General features: G+C 38.7%; 1 protein-coding gene across 2 annotated transcripts in view; it reads left to right on the forward strand.

Moving 5' to 3' along the window:
* The window catches only part of si:dkey-49n23.1 (semaphorin-3D), a 70,654-nt gene that overhangs the window by 15,141 nt on the left and 35,783 nt on the right, over positions 1-19,730 (forward strand). Inside the window, exon 2 of one of the 2 annotated variants that reach the window (XM_022682199.2) lies at positions 7,813-7,998. In XM_022682199.2, coding sequence (XP_022537920.1) covers positions 7,872-7,998 — 127 coding nt within the window. In that variant the 5' untranslated portion in view covers positions 7,813-7,871. The remainder of the gene's footprint in view (positions 1-7,812; positions 7,999-19,730) is intronic. The other variant, XM_022682200.2, reaches the window with a different exon arrangement.

Here is a 19,730-nt window from a genome sequence, read left to right on the forward strand (position 1 = left end):
GCATTGTGGGATAATAGCGTCCATCATAACCACACTTAAAAAAAATGTTTTTAAGTATCTGTTCTTGATATTTAAATATTGTAACTTTGATGCTGCATTGCAAGCATCAATGCACATGATTGCACTGCCCTGTAAATCAGCAGGGATTGATCATAAAGGACAGGGACGCCTGAAACTGCAGTGATTAGCTTTTGTTTTATTTTTTTATTTTTATGATCATACCACAGTTCCATTATCACTGTTTATTGAAAGATTTTAAAGAGTTAAAGAGGAGGAGAAAATAGGATCTGTTTGGTTATAAAAACTCTGCCAGTTAAAATAGTTCCATTGCTGCTCTGTTTGTAACTATACGCTGTTTGGTTTGTAAGCGCTGCTGCATGGTTGCTAGGTTACCTGTATATAGCGGAGTAATACATGGAGAGCTTCATTTACAGTGCATTACCAGCTGATAACGGCACTCATAGAACACCTCTCAGCCAATCACATTGCAGGGCCAGAACTATCTGTGGTATAATTAACAGTTCTGTTTTTCAGTATTTCTGTCTGACTCATGCTTTCTGCAAAATGCAAACATCCTGAGAAAACTTCTCTTTAAGTCTTTGTCTTATTGTTTCCTTCTGTTTATTGGCTGGTATGAGCAATGGTACAAGGAAGTACTGGAATTTGTAATTTGTAATGACCATCAGCCACTGTGTGGAAGTGCATGTCTCCGACAGTCGCCGATCATAAAAATTACTTGAATTGCTTTTGTCAGTGGATTTATATGCATTAGGTAATAAGAGGTAAAAACAGTAGGCCATGGTTCATATTACAGTATGAACTAATAGAATGGTTACTTTTGGACGCTTTTTATTAGTATTTTTTTATTCGTTCTTTATATTATATATATTATATATTATTTCCTTTTATTTTCATGAAAACAGATACTGTAGATTTCTGCACAATCACCAAATATATATATATATATAATCACAAAATAAATGTAATCCCTCTGTAAAGACCCCTGACTTTTTCTCTTTTAACCAAAGCTGCCATGAGACGTTCCCCAGGACAGAAATGCCCCTGATGTCCACCTTCCATCCTAATAGCAGGGTCCTCCTGGGTCTTCTCAAAGTCCAAACATCTGAAGTGGACAGTAAATCTCCTGGTATCTCTGGCCACTTCACCTTGCCAGATGTGGGGTTCTGGAGGAGAGGAATCCGGTGCTTGGGTTGGCCCAGTGGTTTGGTATGTGAAGGAGTGCAGCTTTCTCTAAGCCGGTGCTCCTGGACTCCACCCCAGACCTGGACCTGAGGTGAATGTTGTTATTGCAGAGGGCGGGGTCACTGGGCTGATGGTGTGGGAGTGCTCTCCACAAGACTGAATCGCTTCAAATATTCCCGCACAGCCGACACAACGCAATCAAGATCAATGAGTCTTCCTGGGAACCAGCATGAATACACCCAACTGTAGCTGTCAGATGAGCTCTCCCACTAAAATCAAGAGCCAAATCATGATTACTCAAGATTACTGGGAGTGTTTCTGTGGTTGGAGTAGATAAATACACTTGTGAGCTCTGGAAACAAATAAGAGACCACTTAAAAAAATGATGAGTTTCTTAGATTTTTTTAATTTTTGCACCAGAAGTAAAGCAGCATAAAGTTATCCAAAAGCAGTGTGTAAGACTGGTGGAGGAAGAGAACATGATGCCAAGATGCATGAACTAAAACTGAATGAAGAAAAACCATCAGGATTATTCCACCAAATATTGATTATTTCTGAAATCTTAAAACTTTATGAATATGAACTGAGAGAGCGCAATTTGGTCTTGCTCTCTCTGGGTGAGTACAGTACAGTAGATGGCACTCTCTCTTTCCCCTCATCACTCCTAGGGTGATGTGGATCAGAACAAGGCTGCGTCTGTGAGCTAATGTATCAGAACCACCAGAGTCGCTGCTAGTGTGCTAGTCTTCACTCTCCTGTTAATGGAGAATCACTAGTGAAAGCGGGGTCTTAATGAGTGGGTTGGGTAATTGGCCTTGTAAAATGGGATGAAAATTAAGAAAAGAAGCATAATAAAACTTGCGTATGAAACAAACATTAAAGCAGTAATTTAATTTAATTTAATTTAATTTTTTTAAGGGTAGCAAGCAGCTCAGGGGACAAACATGAACCATTAGTGGCTCCATAGAGTTTAAGAGGTCATATTTATAACTAGTTAGATTATTTATTTTAAATCAAAATTTAAAACAGCTTAAAACTATTTTCCAGCTTGTAGCCGAGCTAACAGTAGGTTAAAAGCACGTATGGTAAGCCACAGTTCAGCCTGTAGTATGGAAATCGGTAGTGGAATTGCTTCACATGCAGCAGGAGCCTTGTCACATGGAAGTGCCTCAGTATCAGCTGCTTCCTGTTCCTGATGCGTGATGCGTTTCCCACCGCTCGCGTGTTTGTTTTCTTTCCTTGTATTGAAAAGGCTGATGACCAGCTTTTGTCTGGGTCACAGGAACCCAAGCTGCAGACCTGCGTTTACCTTAGTCAATTTAAATGTAGGTTTGCAGGTCTTCATCAGGAACAGTACTGTCTTTATCTTAAGTAAAATTGTGTATTTCTTTGTTGAACAAGTGATGTATTAAGTATTTGCTCTCTGCTTTTGGCTAGTTTTAAGTGTTAAGGGGTGTGCCATATCATATCATGCATTATAATAGTGATATTCTGTCTAAAAATCAATGTATTCTGTATTTGTTGAAAGGACGCTGCTGTGTTTCTGGAGTTTTTAAACCCTAAACCATATTTTTTCCATTAGTAGCTGAAACGTGTTTATTTGAAGTAATTAAAACATATCAGCCCTGACTAAAATGCTTATAAACGTTTCTTAACCTTTAAAAAACGCTTTTACTGCCTCTGTAGCGCCCTCTTAGGTTCAACTGTGTTATAGGTGAGGTTGATGTTTACATGTACTTTGATATGTATATACATCACAATATGCAAAACAATAATTCTGTAGGACCACACGGCTGCTGACGTCCAACCATCTATGTCTCACTGCTATCAGAGGCTCACTGCTACTGCTGCAGATAAGCCCATCAGCTCCCCCTCCTGCCCCACTTCTAAACCCATACATCACCCAGTGCCCTTCCCAAACTACTCCTCCCTCTGTTCCATTATCACTGTTTATTGAAAGATTTTGAGTTAAAGAGTTTGAGAAAATACAATCTTTTTGGCTATAAATACTCTGCGAGTTAATAGTTCCATTGCTGCTCTGTTTGTAGCTGCGCTGTTTGGCTTGTAAGCACTGCTGCATGGTTGCTAGTAATACATGGAGAGCTTCGGTTAGTTACAGTGCATTGCCAGCTGATAACGGCACTCATAGAATGCCTCTCAGCCAATCAAATTGCAGGATCGGAAATGAAGAATATGAATGATGAATTAGGTTAAGAACAGTAAGTTGCGTGAAAACACTAGTCCCCTGAATGCGAGAGCTCTGCATATCGTGAGACAGAAAGCCAGAAGTCTCTTTAGAGTCGTTAATGATGATTGAAACCATGTTCTTATTCCCTATAAATCAGAGCCACTGAAGAAGGGGAACTCCTGTTATATTTCCACAGCGTAATTCAAATACCTTCTCTTCTCCCGGATGAATTCCGCTGCTGTTGACACAAGCATTAGAAGCTCTAAATGAATATTAAGTATATTTCTTGCTGCATTACTGTCAGGCAGATGGCTTCCACCTTGCGGAAAACATGTGTTGTGACTCAGTGAAGAATGTTGGTTGTCTTTGATTAATGCTTACGCAGTGTTTTGGAGGAAGTTAACAAGACTCCCCCCTCCACACCCAATCTCGGCTCGCTTTTCTAAAGCCGAGCACCTGCATTTAACCATTTAACTCCTCTATTTAACTCCTCTGGCCACTGCTGTAAATCCATCTTCAGGCGTGGGTCCAGATGAGGTGAGATTGGGGCCGTAAATCAACCTAGAGCTTAACATCTTACCGTAGTGCCGCCATAAACCTGTCATCTCGTCCAGATCGTCTGATGCCTCCTAATCATCCCCCTCTGGATCTGTGAGTCTTAAGTAGATCCCCAGGAGTTAAGAACATGAAGCGATAACACGACCAAACGGAAGTATCGGACTGCTGTGGTTTTATGAGGAAAGAAGATTGTAGAATTCATAATGGATATAAAGTAAGAGGAACAATAAAATGTAAAAAATGTAGACTGATATGCTGAAACTCTTGGTAATATTTATTAAACTACATAATATACTGAATTAGTGTGAATTTATGCAGCAGTACCAAAAGTCCTGGCATTTTAGCATCATATAACATATACCTTTTCAGTCAAGGAAAGGTCTGGCAATGGATTTCGTCATGACATAGCATCTGTAAATTCATGGCAAGCTATTGAGATGCCAGCAGCAGCAGTATGGGCCCTATTTTAGTGATCTATAGCGCATCGGACAGGTCAGAGGTGGACGAATTGATCCAAATATCGATAATATTGATATCAACAATGGTATTGATATTAAACAATACTCATATAAAAAGATCAATACACCCCCCCCCCCTTTTAAATTTAAGAATAAACAGAATTTCACTGAAAGGAAGAAAATCCCTTATTTATTATTATTTTTCTAAGAATAATTCTATTTGGAAAAAAAAGATGTCTAGTGAGGGGAGTATTTTTATTTTTTTTTTTATTGCGGTTTCTCCTTTTCTACCTCAAAAAATATTTATTTCCCTAATGTTAAAGGCAAACTTTGTTTTGTTACTGTTCCATCGTTCCATTGTGATGATAAAGTATTTTGGTGTCACGTACAATGTTTGGTAAAATTTTGGGCGTAAAGACGTCATTCCCTTTAAGAGCCAGGTGAGCTCTGACTTTGCCATATTCGTATCTTAACAGTGCAGTGCTTTTGTGCGTCTCAGCACAAGAAGACTGACCTGGCTAATATAGGATTGCGAGAGTGACTGATGACTGTTGTCAGGGTTTTAATCAGTCAGTGGTGCACCTGTGTTTCCTGCTGTCAGCACGCCCATCAGACCATCAGTGTAGATGTATTCCTAAACTCTGACGCGTTTTTTTTTAACGGTGCGGGTGCAAGATGTGAAAATGTGAAACTACCCACCAAGTTTCATGTCTATTGGTTGATTCCTTTTGGGTGCAACTATTTCTTTTTAACAATGGGTTTTGAGTTTAATTAATAAGTACCTAACAGGGTCAGAGGCTTCTCGTCTGTCAGCAGATGGTTTTTGTCTGTAATAGAAGATTGTGGTATACGTGTTTTTATGTCGCTTTATGTCGCAGTTGGAGCTTAATTGGCGTATCTTTAGAGTTCGTGAAAGGGTGGAAAAAAGTGCCAGTGTTCATTTTTGCATATGTTTAGCCCTAAGCTCATTTTGCCTGCTTTAAAATCTCTCCCCGGGGGTCCTCACGGTAGCATAAGTGTGGCTCTATGGCTCACTCCACAATAACCCTCTCGCATGGGAAAAAGGCCTGGCCATTGAATGGGAGGTTCACCCACCCATTCAATCAGTTTTCCTAGTTCCTATTTTCAGACTTTCTCATCCAGTGTGGAGCGAGAAGAAGCGACAATGAGGTCAAACTAAATTCAATATAAACAAAGTTCATAAAATTCATCTGAAATAAGCGTCCTCTCAGTGTTTAGCATCTCCAGCACGTGTTTGTTTCCCTTTGCGGAATCTATTTATGATGTTTATGGTGGCTTTATAGGACTCGTTTGAGTGTTTCGAGGTTACACAAGCAATTTGTTTACACAGCGTGACCTCTGTAGGGAAAGGGAATGGAGATTGCGGGGGGCTGATTAGCCCTGGGAACACTTCTCTAAACAATGCCTCAGTTTCCCCCGCGGCGAAAAAACCCTCGTCCAGTGGAGGTCACGTGCTGGAGCGCTGCTTACACGTTTCAGCATCAGGTATCGGCTTTCTGGTCGGTCAGATAATCACATTTACCCTTTATGACTTTGTTGCTCTTAAGTACCAGCCATCACCTCTTGTTCTGAAGCACTTCTCTAGAAGATACTGCTGAGAACTTGGCTAAAAAAGGGCTTTTTTTAGCATATGGTAATGCAATTTAAGTTTGCTGTTAAATTACAATGTTATGGTTATTTTTCCTTTTTTCCTTTTTATTTGTATGTACAGCACTGTGCTTTATAAATAATAATAATAATAATAATAATAGTAATAATAATAATAATAATAATAATTATTATTATTATTATTATTAAATAATATTTATATAATATTTAGCCTAATCAGCTCTCTGCCCCTAAACCCATACATCACTCAGTGCCCCTCCCAAACTACCCCTCCCAGCTAAAATCAGGGGGTTTAGTAACTCTGTAAGGTACTGATGAGCTCTGGATGTCTCAGACAAGGATTTTGGCTCCACAGATCAGGATGTGCAGTTAGATGAATCGCCTCAGGCCTTCAGGGTTTCACCACAGAGTTCACCACTGTTCAGAAAATAAGAAGCATCATCAGGGCATCAGTGTCGCTCTGCAGGAATGTCATCTGGAGCCTCTTCAACCGTGTTGAGGCAAAGCGTCCTCCAGTTGAAGAGGAAAAGGGCCTATTTTTCCCCTTGTTTGGTCATTCATCAATCCAGAGGGCTGCTGAGTATCCAGCTATTCTCTAGCCATAAATGGGCATGCTCTGTAGCAAAAGTGGTTAAAAGTGGTGAAGTTTAAGAAATGGTTAAAGCTTTTCGAGTTTGAGATGTTTACAGTTAAGTTTGCTAAAGAGTAGGGACGTCCCGATCACATTGTTTTTGCTCTTAAGTCTAAATCATTTGGTACCGAGTCCTGATCCTATGCTTTGGAGATGCAATACAAAAAAAAAAAAAAAAAAAAAAAAATATTATATTTGGAACAACAGTATGAGCATTCTCACTACACAGTTTATAGTGAACGTTACATTTCTGATAAATCAGTAATTCAGAACTTTTCCACCTCATTCTGATCTTAAAAAATGTTGCGATTGCCTAATTTCCAACACATAATCAGATCAGGGACATGTCTACAGTACTAAACAGCTAAAATCTTAAATATTGTGTTTTTCATATATGAGGCGCACTGGATTAGACGCATTAAGCGACACTAGAAATGATGCCCAAACTCAAAGTGGGCAAGGGTGTCACATTTTTTTCTTTTTAATAGGTAAGAAGGGAAGCACCGTAGTAAACAAAACTGTAAGTTCTTAAAAAAAAATCTTTTAAAGTCAATCGAGTGCTGGATGTTAATCTGCATAAATGTCTCTCCTAAAAACTGTTTATTTGGGTGATTAAAGCGCTTCCATTTATTAACAGTAAAACTAGATTTCATATTTTGTCCATGGTTAGCAGTATAACCAGTCGCAGTTAGCAATATAACTAGTCGCGGTAAGCAGCGCTAGCCAGTTGCGGTTAGCAGTATAACCAGTGGTGGTAAGCAGCAAGCCTTGGTTAGCAGCGCTAAGTCCATAATACTCTATAACTTCTTAAAACCTGACTGGTAGAATTCATACATAAGGCACACTGACGATTTTTGGAAAAATTTAAGGATTTTAGTCCAAAAGAGCGTGCCTTATAGTCTAAAAAATCCGCTAGTATATATACACATGATCTACTGTCAACATTCTTCATTGTGAGTTCCACTGTATCTTATTCATATCTAGTATTTATATAGGTGTATGGTATTCTGTATAAAGCTTATATACTTAGTACAGCTTTGATCTCCAGTGAATGCTACATTTTAGCAGTGAAAATGTGAAGTTTGTTAAAACTCTATGTCTGATTTCTCCGTGTCTGATGTGTGTATATATATATTTCTCCTCAGCAGAATAAAGGTAATGTAACAGAGAAGACTCCCTCCACTGTAAGCAGAGGAAACTGGAGATGAGGGCTGTGGGGTCGGGGAGGACTGGGCCGCTGCTGGCTGTTCTGATCCAGGTTATGCTGCCTGCATTCAGAGCCAGTGAGACCTGGAGCCAGAATGGACCTCGACTGCAGCTCTCCCATACAGGTCAGAACCCATCCTGCTGTTAACAACCTATTATCTACTATAAATCATTCAGTATCAATAATAAATCATTCACTGACGATTATACATTTTATTAAAAGGGTTAAATACACAATCTCCATCTATTTCCATATATTTATTCCCTACATCATTTTTTAGAAGCAGTTTGTGTCTCAGAGTCACTGGCTTTAGAATTAAAAAGTGTTAATGTCTAAAAAAACATCTTCTGAAAATGTGGAAGGATGGCTGTTCTGCCAACATCCTGAATTGAACCTGTGAGACGTGCAATTAAACACTACCGATATTACCTGGAGGTGGAAATATTTAAAAACAGATAAAAAGGGCATGTAAAGTGTTTTAACAACATATTTTAACAGCATTAAGGGTCATAATTTGGAAAGTACTTGGAAATGACTGAAGCAGAGGGAATAACAAATATCAAAAACACGTTAACTGAGGAATACCTTGATTACTGAATGACTGAATTATTATTATTAATTTATTGCTAAGATATATCATAGAAACCCTCATATAATCATACATGAAGTTCCATAAAAAAAACGAATGCGGGTCATTTGTGACCCATGTCTGCATTAGAGGAGTAGTGATACAAAAAGGGCTTTTATTAAAAAACTAAGAAAGGTAAAAATAAAATAAGGATTTACTATGATTAAAAACAAGTTAATTAAGCAATACCTTGGACAATTAATGACTGAAATCATTTTTTGCTAAGATATATCATAGAAACACTCATATAACCATACATGAAGTTCCTTAAAAAATGAATGCGGGTCATTTTTGACCCATGTCGTGCATTAGAGGGGGTGTGCATATGTTGTTCATCAAAAGGTTAAACATGAATGAACACGACATTAGTTTATTCCCTAGTGGCAACAGAACTAGTTGCAACAAATAACGTCACTAATTCAACATTAACAGCATTACAAATTGTGTTCTAGTGTGAATGAAGCCACTAGTGAAAAGGCAGCAGTGTTTTATTCAGATCCTTTTCAACATGGCAATTTTTAACATTTAGCATTCTGTCCTGTCAGGGTTGTGGTTTAATGAGGTGAGAGCTATTAGCATCAGATCTAACTGTCTCGCTATACATCCGCACAGCCCTCAGGACATCAGCGGGGTCAGTGCCCTTATTAAAATACAGCACATCCAGAGGAAGCAGCTCTGAAGTCGTTTACAGTGCTGTTAACCCTTACTTTACTAACACACTTTCTGCATCACAGACGGTGAAGGATGGGAAGATTACATTTTTCACACTATAAGGAGCACTTAAAATACTTTAATTATCCCAAAAATCGACAGTGTGCCTTACAATCCATATAATATTTAATAATAATTATGTATGAATTCTACCAGTCAGGTATTAAGGAGCAGTAAAGCCACGCTGCTGAAGTTCAGCTTTATACAGCAGTATTAGCATTAGCCGCTAACTGGGTTAGCCATTCGGCCGTGAGCATAATTGGCCTGTAGACTGCTGCTAACCCGCCTACCACTGTTGGAGCAGCATTAGCATTACCCGCTAACCGTGCTAGCCATTTGGCTGTTCAGAGGTGAGAATTATCCGTCTGTAGTCTGTGTGTTAATTGTGTTAAAACAAGGTATGTGTCACAAACCGCTAGCTGATATCCCCCTGGTTTATCAGAACACTCAGGGTTCCTCAGTGTAGCAAATTTAGGCACTATTAGCAGTTAGCTGCTAATGCTAATGCTAATTCTCCAGCCTTAATAAAATCTGGAAATCTATGCTTGCTGTAAATACAAAAAAAAAAATACGGAAATACGAAAGTGTTTTACTCACCTAAATAAACAGTTTTCAGTAGAGAAATCTGTGTAAAATTACATCCAGCGCTCGTTTGACTTGTTTGAAAATGTTTTTTTTAAGAATTAAAAAAAAAAAGAATAGGTTAGCTTTACAGGTCTCGCCAATTCGAAGGAAAACATGGCAACACCCCTGTTCCTTACTAGTGTCGCATAAAATGCTCCTTATAATCCGGTGCACCTAGCGAGCTAATGCGCGGATTTAGAGGCATGTCATGTGTCTTTGGTATTGTGAACGCCTTGTGAAAGTGAAATTGAAAGTGAATGTGAAAAGGCAAGTACTAATTCTCTTTTTTAATAATGGCTGAGTTTTGAGCGCAAGGTAAAATAAACCAGAATGCCAGTCATTCCCTTTAAGAGTCAGGTGAGCTCTGACTTTGGCGCAAATCACCAGCAGCTCATTTACGGGAACAGTAATGTTATTTTATTCTTTATTCTGTTTATAGTTGAGTTAAAAGTCGGGTTTCGGTGCACCTATAGGAATGGACTCTGATGATTGGCTGTTGTCTAGGTTCATAAACTCTGACGCTATTTTAACAGTGCAGGGGCAAGGCGTGGAAATAGACTGTTGACAGGGTGTAAGATAGCAATGGGCATTGCTCACACGCCTTGTGCAGGGTGTACGATAGGGCCCTAAGAAACTAAACTACAATACAAAGACGAGACTAAAGGATAGCAAGAGTATTAAATCTATTTAACTATTTAACATTTCTAAGAAAACAGGAAACAGCAAAACAATTGAGCTCAGCCATTTATTGAACATTTTACACTGATATACCCATATAAAATCATGATATTATTTTAGGGTCATATCGCCCCCCCCCCTAAAAATTTTGGGGTTTGGGGGTTAAGATTTTTGCACAGTGCTGTAAATTCCTTTTACTGTCAAATTCGTCTCTTTTTTCTGTAAAAAAAGATCTTAAACCTTATCACTTTTTACACAATGTTATCACACGCATGTGGTCAGCAGTTACAGTGTCCAAAACCCACAACCCAACAGATAAAGCCTCGACTCTGGTGATAAATCCCGAGGCATCCCACAGGGTATCAGTCTGGCCAGTCCCGCCACCCTGGCGCTCATCCCCAGAGTCTCTTCTGTTATCAGCTCATCCCAGTTCTGACCTCCAGAACCTTCCGGATCCAGCCAGGACTCTGCGGCTTCCTGACAGGAAAGTTCCTCAGAGTCAGGCGGGTTTCGGACAGCGCCTCGTCCTCTCCGCTGCCAGTGTGCTTCCTATTATCTTCCAGCATGAAAACGCCTCGCTCAAACATACCCAACGACTCTGAGGCGCCATTTATTTACGACACAAGAGTCACGAAGCTCACAGTATATCTTCAAAGAAGCCAAGAGTCCTTTGAGATATTTATGAGAAACCTTTTTGACGAACACTGTACAAAGCTGAAGTTGGCTTCTTATTAGGCAGTTTCTTATTAAATTTTATGTTCCACCTTAAAAGATTCAGCATCTGTGCTCTGAAACTAGTACATACAGGTATTGCAGCATCATTTAAGGTGGAATGGAAATAGTAAGAAGCTCAAAATTAGATACCCAGTCTGTTTCTAATCTGCTACCACCTTATTAAAGAAGGTGCTTAACCCAACCTGATTTTTCCATCTTATAATGCCCAACCTCGTATGTTTGAGTAAGAAATCCATTAAGGGTTAGTTTTTTTTTTTTTTTTCGTTCCTCTTTAAAGGAAATATTTTAATTTTTGGCATATTTTAATGATGAATAGAATATTTTGATGAATAGAACTATGTAATAGAACTTCTAAACTAATTATTTTTATCATTATTATTATTATTTTTATTTTTTATTTTTTTTTATAGTATTATGATTGTACCACCTTTGTTATCTCAATCTTTATTATAGGTGTATATTTCAAAAACTGTGGTCTTTAAAGAGACCACAAAACATACAAAAATCTAATCATTCCTCAGTTCCTTTCTTTATGAGGACATTACAGGGTTAAATGTGTTTATTATATTCAAAACCTTACTGGAAATTTGAATATTTAAATAATTTTAATAAAGAATGATTATAAATCAACTTATAAGCATGTTATTATCATTAATATATATTTATATAGAGCCCTCTGCCCGGCTGACGTCAGACGGCTGGACCGCTGTGATTTATTGTTTTTGAAGAGTCGACGCCTTTTTGTTTGCTTAACCTCGAAAGTCAAAACATGCTGACAGACTGATATAAAAAGTGGTGGCTCCTGGCATAATTTCCGGAGATTTTCCAGAGTAATTCCCCCTCCAGTGCTTCTTTTTGACAGATGAAATGATAGACGAGTGGATTAAACCCAAAGTAAACAGATCTTGTGGTTGTGAATGACATAATGAGGTTTTATAACTACAGCCCTGACGGCTGCGTGTCCTGGAGTCTGTGGTATGAAGATTATGAGTAATGATGAGTAATGAGGAATAATGAGGAATAATGACGTCAGTCTGTTAGATTTTACCAGGAAACATAACTGTAATTGTAATTTTGGGGAAATCCTGAAAGCCTGTCTTGTTCTCATGGCCTAAATACTGTATACAGTAATATACTAAAATACTCAAATATTTCTCGATTTCTGTAAATAGTTATGCAAATACAGAATAACCTGATTTCTAAAAGACATACTGTATCTTATAGGTGGGCGATATGGTCCTAAAATAATATTACTATCTTTACATTTTTTTTTTTGCTATAAGAAAAAACACAAAAATATATTTTGGTAACTTTAAGAACACACTATTTCCACCAAATAAATGTTTAAAAAAAACATTCTGAACTTAATTCATGTAGTTTCAGTAGAAACTAAAAATAAACTTATGTCTTAAGTCTAAGACCTTTAACTTTTCAAGACTCGAAAAAATATGAAAAATCTACTATAAAACTAAAGTTAAAAATATTTAGTGCATGCATATATACACAATAAAAGTTGCACAGTAAATGGTAAAACAAACAAAATTGACTGCAGAATACTGCTATTTTCACAATATAGATTTTATATAATTTAAATTTAATTAAAATGCATCATGAAGCATCATTAGACATCCAGCTAGGCACCCAACACACCTGTAGGACTGACTGTACTGCACCTAGCTCTGATTGTACTGTTTCAGACTTTGGCTGCTGATGCCAATGCAGCTTTAACCCAGGATTTGGACATCAATTCTCAAGATAATTTAGATTTAAAGGTGTTTTAAAGCTTTAAAACAACACAACTGTTGAGCCCACTTCAGGCTTCAGCCTCTTAGATCTTATTGGGGGATTTTGGCCCATTCTTTCTGCAAAACGGCTTTAGGTTTTGTGAGATTTTGATCACATTAGACTTGTTTAGGTGTTCTTTTAAAAATGTCTTACACTAAATGTGGTGTTTAGAGGATGCTTTAGGATCTTTAATAAAGACTATATTAGTGCAGGTGCTGCTGCACAGTAGAACAGTGCACCACAACTTCAGGATCTTCCTCAAAGCCGGTTGGGGGTTGATTTTACCTTCTTGCAATCTTACAAACATTCTTTTTGGAAATGTTTCTAGGTCTTCCAGACCTCAGCTTGACCTCCACAGTTCCTGTTACCTGCCGTTTCCAATTACAATACAAACTGACAAGGTGGCTGCCTTTATTCCCATATGCTGCATGAGAGCATGGTTCCTGGAATGTGGCTTGTAGGAAGTAGTTCCTGATAGCTGCTGGTGCCATCTGGAATCATGGCAACGACCCCTGACTGTGAGACATCTGTAGATGTCAGGGATAGCTCTGCGCTGTGCGTTTTGAGTTAATGAACCTGTCAGGGATTGGACGCTGAACAGAGCCTACAGGCTTGATGAAGAATGTTGTTAATTAGAAGATGGACTCGGTGAAGCAGTGGGTCACTTTGCTTGGTGTAATGGGGGCATATGCAATAGCTGTGGCTTCCATCTAAGTCAACCCCGTTTTCATCAAATGCCAATTTTCTCTAAAATTGTCCAACCTGTGGACATACAGCTCTTAAAAATGATGAGTTTCTTTGATTTTACCAAATTAAAAACCTCTGGAATATAATCAAGAGCAAGATGGATGATCACAAACCATCAAACCACCAAACTGAACTGCTTTTTTGAATTTTTGCATAAAGTTATCCAAAAGCAGTGTGTAAGACTGGTGGAGGAGAACATGATGCCAAGATGCATGAAAAGTTATAACCAGGGTTATTCCTCCAAATCTTGATTTCTGATATCTTAAAACTTTATAAATAAAGCTCTTAATTTTTTTTTTCACATCGGATTATAAGGCGTCTATTTACTGGTCTATTTTTATATATAAGGCACACTGTAATTTAAGGTGCATTATGTGACACTAGTAAGGAACATTGGTAGCTTGTTTTACCGCTGTACGCAGACCACAATCCTATATACTCGCCATTCAAATGCTAATGCTGCTCCAGCAGTGTTAGCTGGGGTTAGCAGCAGGCTACAGGCCGATAATACTTGCCTCTGAACTTGCCAACGAAAGAGCTAGCACTTAAAGCAATTAGCGGGTAATGCTAAAGCTGCTCCAGTAGTGATTTTTGGGAAAATTAAAGGATTTTAAGTGCACCTTATAGTGCGAAAAAAAATATGTTAGTGTGAAGTCTTGTGATCATGATAAACAATCAAAAAGTCATTTTTTTAAGGTTTAAGGGCCAAAATGTTCAGAATTCTGACAGTGATCTTCTTTATCTTATCCTAAAGAGCTGCAGAGAGAGGGTCATGTTTGGGAACATCTTCAAAAAGTAGACATTCTTCAAAAAGACGAGGCCTGGTCTTTCTGATCCTCTGATGTTTCAATACACTCAAAGAAAGCACTTTTAGTTTCTCAGTCTTTTCTCTTATCCTAGATTTCTCTATCTTCACAAAGACATGTGATGACAATCAGAAGTCTTTCAGGCTCTTCTTCAGGAGATAAGACACTCTACCTGCTTGTTAGTGATTGGGTATCTCCTACATAGGGCAGCATGTGGTGTAGTTTGGCTTGAATCAACCTTACTTGACTGACTGAAGTCTCATTTAAAGCAGAACTCTGGTGTAAAATGGAGTTTTGTTGTAGTAAAACATGATAAAAGTTCTTATCTTTGATGAATAGCACACCTCCGTTCTCCCACAGCGTTCAGAGATCCAGAAATTTTAACAGTTTCTCCAAACACCCTTCAGACTGGGTGATACGGGGCATAATTTACCCTGATCAATCACTTTTTACACCGTTATCCAGCTCAAAGTAGCTCTACTTTGCCTCCTTGCTAGAATCCAAGAGGAGAGTCCTGACATTTAAAACGAGGCATTAATAACTTAAAAAAAGAGCACAAGAAGCTTATTACACCACTACGCTATGCAGAGTCTATGTATATATGTCTATGTCATAATCAGTACAGTAATGGCGGCGCTCGGAGCTGAAGCTAGCATTATGGGACATAAACAGTGTTTTTTAATTATCTTCTTGTGCACTGTTTTTTAAGTTATTAATGCCTCGTTTTAAATGTCAGGACTCTCCTCTCGGATTCTAGCAAGTAGGCAAAGTAGAGCTACTTTGAGCTGGATAACGGTTTAAAAAGCTTTAGATATATCGGGGTAAATTATGCCCCGTATCACGCAGTCTGAAGGGTGTTTGGGGAGAAACTGTTATAATTTCTGTATCTCTGAACGCTGTGGGAGAACGGAGGTGTGCTATTCATCAAAGATAAGAACTTTTTATCATGTTTTACTACAACAAAAGTCACCAAAACTCATTTTACACCAGAGTTCTTCTTTAAGAAGACTGAGTGCAGGAAAGGAGGAGACGAGTTACAGATTGTTCTGCCGCTCAGCCGTGACGGTCTGTTATCACTGCTGTGGGTTCTCGAAGCACCGCTGACCCCTAAAACTCGGTCACCCCCATCACTGGGGAGTCACCGCCTCATCTCCCAGTCAGGACGCTAATTGAATGAATAATTCAGTGAGTTTTCTGTGCCTTTGAGAGACACAGATTAAGAGATTAAGACCATCTTTTATCGTCTCTGTCCTCAGCAGTTTCTAATTCGTCATTTAGAATTTAGCATCTAACCCATCTGTAAAACTGACCACACACATGCAAAAAGACACTAATGGCTAGGGCCAGTGATCACATAGACCTTGAGTGGTGTACACCTTATTTTAAACTTTGTGAAGTACTGCTGATGCTGTAGCATTGCCGAGTAGCATCACAGCAGCGCTAACGCTCGGAGGAAAGCGCAGCGACTCGGTTCTGATACATCAGCTCACAGACGCAGCCTTGTGCTGATCCACATCACCCTAGGAGTGATGAGGGGAAAGAAAGAGGGGGTTTACTGAAGTAAATCAAGACTACAAACATTTTAATACCATATTGTTGCTACAAATCACCCTTTAATTGCTGAAAAACCGCACCCAACTCTGAGAACAACCAATAAAGCTGGAATTATTATTAAACCTCTGCCAGAAGTAGGGATGGCCATCATTATTGGGCCGCCTGGAGCTGCTCTACAATCAATCAGTTCAATCAATAGATCATAGCTGATATTTAAAGCTTGAATTCAGGCTAATTTAACTCATGCTTTGGGGTACAGGACCCTTATTACCCTGTGAAATATGAGAATTATTGTGCATTTCCTTCATGGAAAGGTCATTACTGAGAAGCATCGGTCACGTAGGCCAATCACACGCGAGGGTGTTTGGAAACAATAGAAAGCAGAGTCCCATAATCTGATGGGCACAGTTTGAAATGTGAATTTGAATGGGGTTATTAGCGTGTGACTCTCGTTCGTTGGTTCTTTGTTAAGGCATTGTTTATTTAAATGAAAAATTCTCCACTCAGGCCAAAGCCTGGCGTTATTGGCAAGAGCAACAGGTGAGCTATCTCATCTTTGGTGGAGTGTTTGGAGTCTGAAAGGTGAATGAAAGTTCAGGACTTTTAATGCTGTTGGGATTTAAGAAAGAGTGGCCGTGTTCTCACAAAGAAGGTACCAAAACCAAGCCAATACATAGGATTTATTCTTGAATTTTCCTATTTCCGGTAATAAAATTGGATATATTGACCTAATTATTATCTGCACAGATATTTTTTTTCATTCTATCTGGCATTTCGACAGTGAATCAACGATTTGCTTTTGATTTTGCAAAGTAAATCAAAGTCGATATGGCAACATTGTTTCAACATTGTACGTTCAAATGGACAAATGGCCAGATAAATTGGAAAAAATGGTCAAAATTTGAAATAAATTTAAAATATGAATAAAAAGCCTTAATATCTCACTGTAAATTTGCTCACATAGAAAAAACAAAACATAAAGACATGTAGTTGCCAATGTACATCATATTTTTATTTATTATTTAGTCCCTGGGTGTAAAGACAGTGTCTACAACTCTATATAATATATATGATATTATGGTTGAACGTGTTCCCTGGCAGGAATTCAGTATAAGCAAAGACTAATTAGTACAGATGTAGAACCCTGTAGCCTCAAACACCGCCCTCCATAACTTAATGTGTGCTTTGTTCTTATTGTCTGACTTTTCTACTTTTCTATCTCACAGTTTGTCCTCTATTTCACCCTCGTTCACTATAACCTTCTCCTCTTACTAATCCCAATCCCTCCTTTCTCCCACCCTCTCGCCTCACTCTCATTACACTCCTTAATGAGGGCAAAACGATTCTTTATCACAGTACACTCCTTTATGTAGGTACGCTTCAGAATTCAGTTATTCTACTTCAAGCATCTGAGAGTCCCTTGATGTGATGCTCTCCTTTTACACCCTCTACAGGACTTTATAGTGATCCAGTGACATCAGAAAAAGGACATTTTACTGTGGTGGTCCTACATTGTAAGATCTAGTTAGTGCTAGTTTTAATTTACAGTTTTAATGTGATTTTCAAAATGCAGTAATTGTGATTTTGCATACAGACATTTTACAGACCTTTTTAATCTAAATTATATAAAAAACGCTCCTCATTTATGAAGTGTTTATCCATCTTATCTTGGTTACCGGCGCCTCCCGCATACTAACATACGCATATTTTCTAAACAATCCGCCGAGGACTGAGCTAAAAAAAAAAAATGTAATGATTCCCCATTTTTGTAATTTTTTTGTGGTTGTTAATCTACACAGATTTCCCTCCTGAAAACTGTTTATCTGGGTGAGTAAAGCACTTCCATTTGTTAATAGAAGGTTTGGATTTCCAGATTTCCACTAAGGCTGGGTGCAGCAGCATTAGTATTAGTGGCTAATCGCTAATAATACTAGTTTTCTGGTAAGACTGGGTGATATTAGCTATAGCGTTTTTTTGTCCACAGGTAGCTTGTTTTAACATGGTAAACGTGCAGACTACAGTCTGATATACTTATCTCTGAACGGCGAAAGAGCTAGTGCTTAGCACTTAACACGGTTAGTGGATAATGCTAATACTGCTCCAGCCTTAGTGCTGGAGAAACTTTACTGAATCTCCGGTATAACAGAGTGGTTTTATCTGAATTCATAAATAATGAGCACGTTTTTGGAAGAATTTAAAGATTTTAAGTGCACCTTATAGCCTTTCGAAAAATATGGTACTTTCTCTCCATCACACTGTGTTTCAGTTTATGAGCTTTGGCCTTTCAAAAGCAGAACTAAGGAAACTACTATTTAACTTGGGAATACACCAAGCCTGCATACTGCATACCACACAGGCGTAGAGGATTCTCCCTGGACCTGTTAAAGGCTGGAGGAAACCTGAGAGGATCTGCATTTTCACCTCCATCCACTCCCTCTTGGCTGCCCTGAACGAACAACTGGAAAATATCTCGGAAATCAAACGTGGATAAGAGCTGGCACTCGGATACACTTGAAGGAGGACGATTTGCTACTCGATACACGAGCAAAGCAAACAGCCGCCCTTCAATTCCCCCAACACCAGCACAGAAACACACCATCAGAGCGGGTTTTACAGAATATTTATGTATTCTGGGGGATATTGAGTGCAGTTTTATGGGGATTTTCAGTGTTTCGTCAGCTGCCGTAGAGAATTAGCCTGCGGTGTTGGTGTAGACGATACTGTAGTTAGGCTGAGATAAATCCATTACTGTTGTTTAAACTTCCAGAAGGCGTAAAATGTAATCTCTCATTTTGTATATCATCATATTTCTCACAGTTGTTGGCTTTTATTGCTTTGCTTTGTTTTCATTTCCTTTCAGCCGTGCTAATATACGTAAACTCTGTTGCATGATACTGTGCAGCCATGATGCTGTGGTACACCCAACATCTGAAGAACTTAAAGTTCTCCTCCTGCTAAAATCTACTTTTTCTTGTTGTTTATGATGCTGCACATGATGAAACTCTTCTTCATTCTCTGCAGCAGCTAGTAAATGAAAATATTCAGAAAAAAAACGAGTCGATCTGGAAAAGCACCGTGTCTACATCAACCCGTCAATTAGTATTCATGGCCCCGCCCATCTCGGCTCGGGACCGCCCACAGGCAGAGCTGAAGCCGGGCACCGACGCCGTCTCGTCAAATAGTAGATAACCAACAGCGCTAGGAACAGCATGCAGTTCATTCCTGTGTTATTTGTACGAATAACACATTAGTGTTTATATACTTTACCCAGTAATTCGGAACACAGAAACAAACGGTTAGAATTAGTCTATGGAGGAAAAAAAGTGCAGTTAAGATAGGTAGGTGTTTAGATGTTTAGAACAGTTCTGTTTACACTAGTTAAAAGTTAAAATCCACCCATCCCTGGGGTGAATTTTACTTTCTGGAACTGGACTACCCACCTCTGTGTGTAAGTAACTATAGGTTTAAATAGGATTTCCGGTGGATTTGGCGTTTTACAGCTTTTTGGCGTGGATTTGGCGTTTTAAAGTTTTGCAACTTCAAGATTTGATTAAGCAACACTGTAAGTCTGTCTTTACAGGGAGTCTG

This window comes from Astyanax mexicanus, chromosome 24 (genome assembly GCF_023375975.1).
Source record: "Astyanax mexicanus isolate ESR-SI-001 chromosome 24, AstMex3_surface, whole genome shotgun sequence".
Taxonomy (NCBI): domain Eukaryota; kingdom Metazoa; phylum Chordata; class Actinopteri; order Characiformes; family Acestrorhamphidae; genus Astyanax; species Astyanax mexicanus.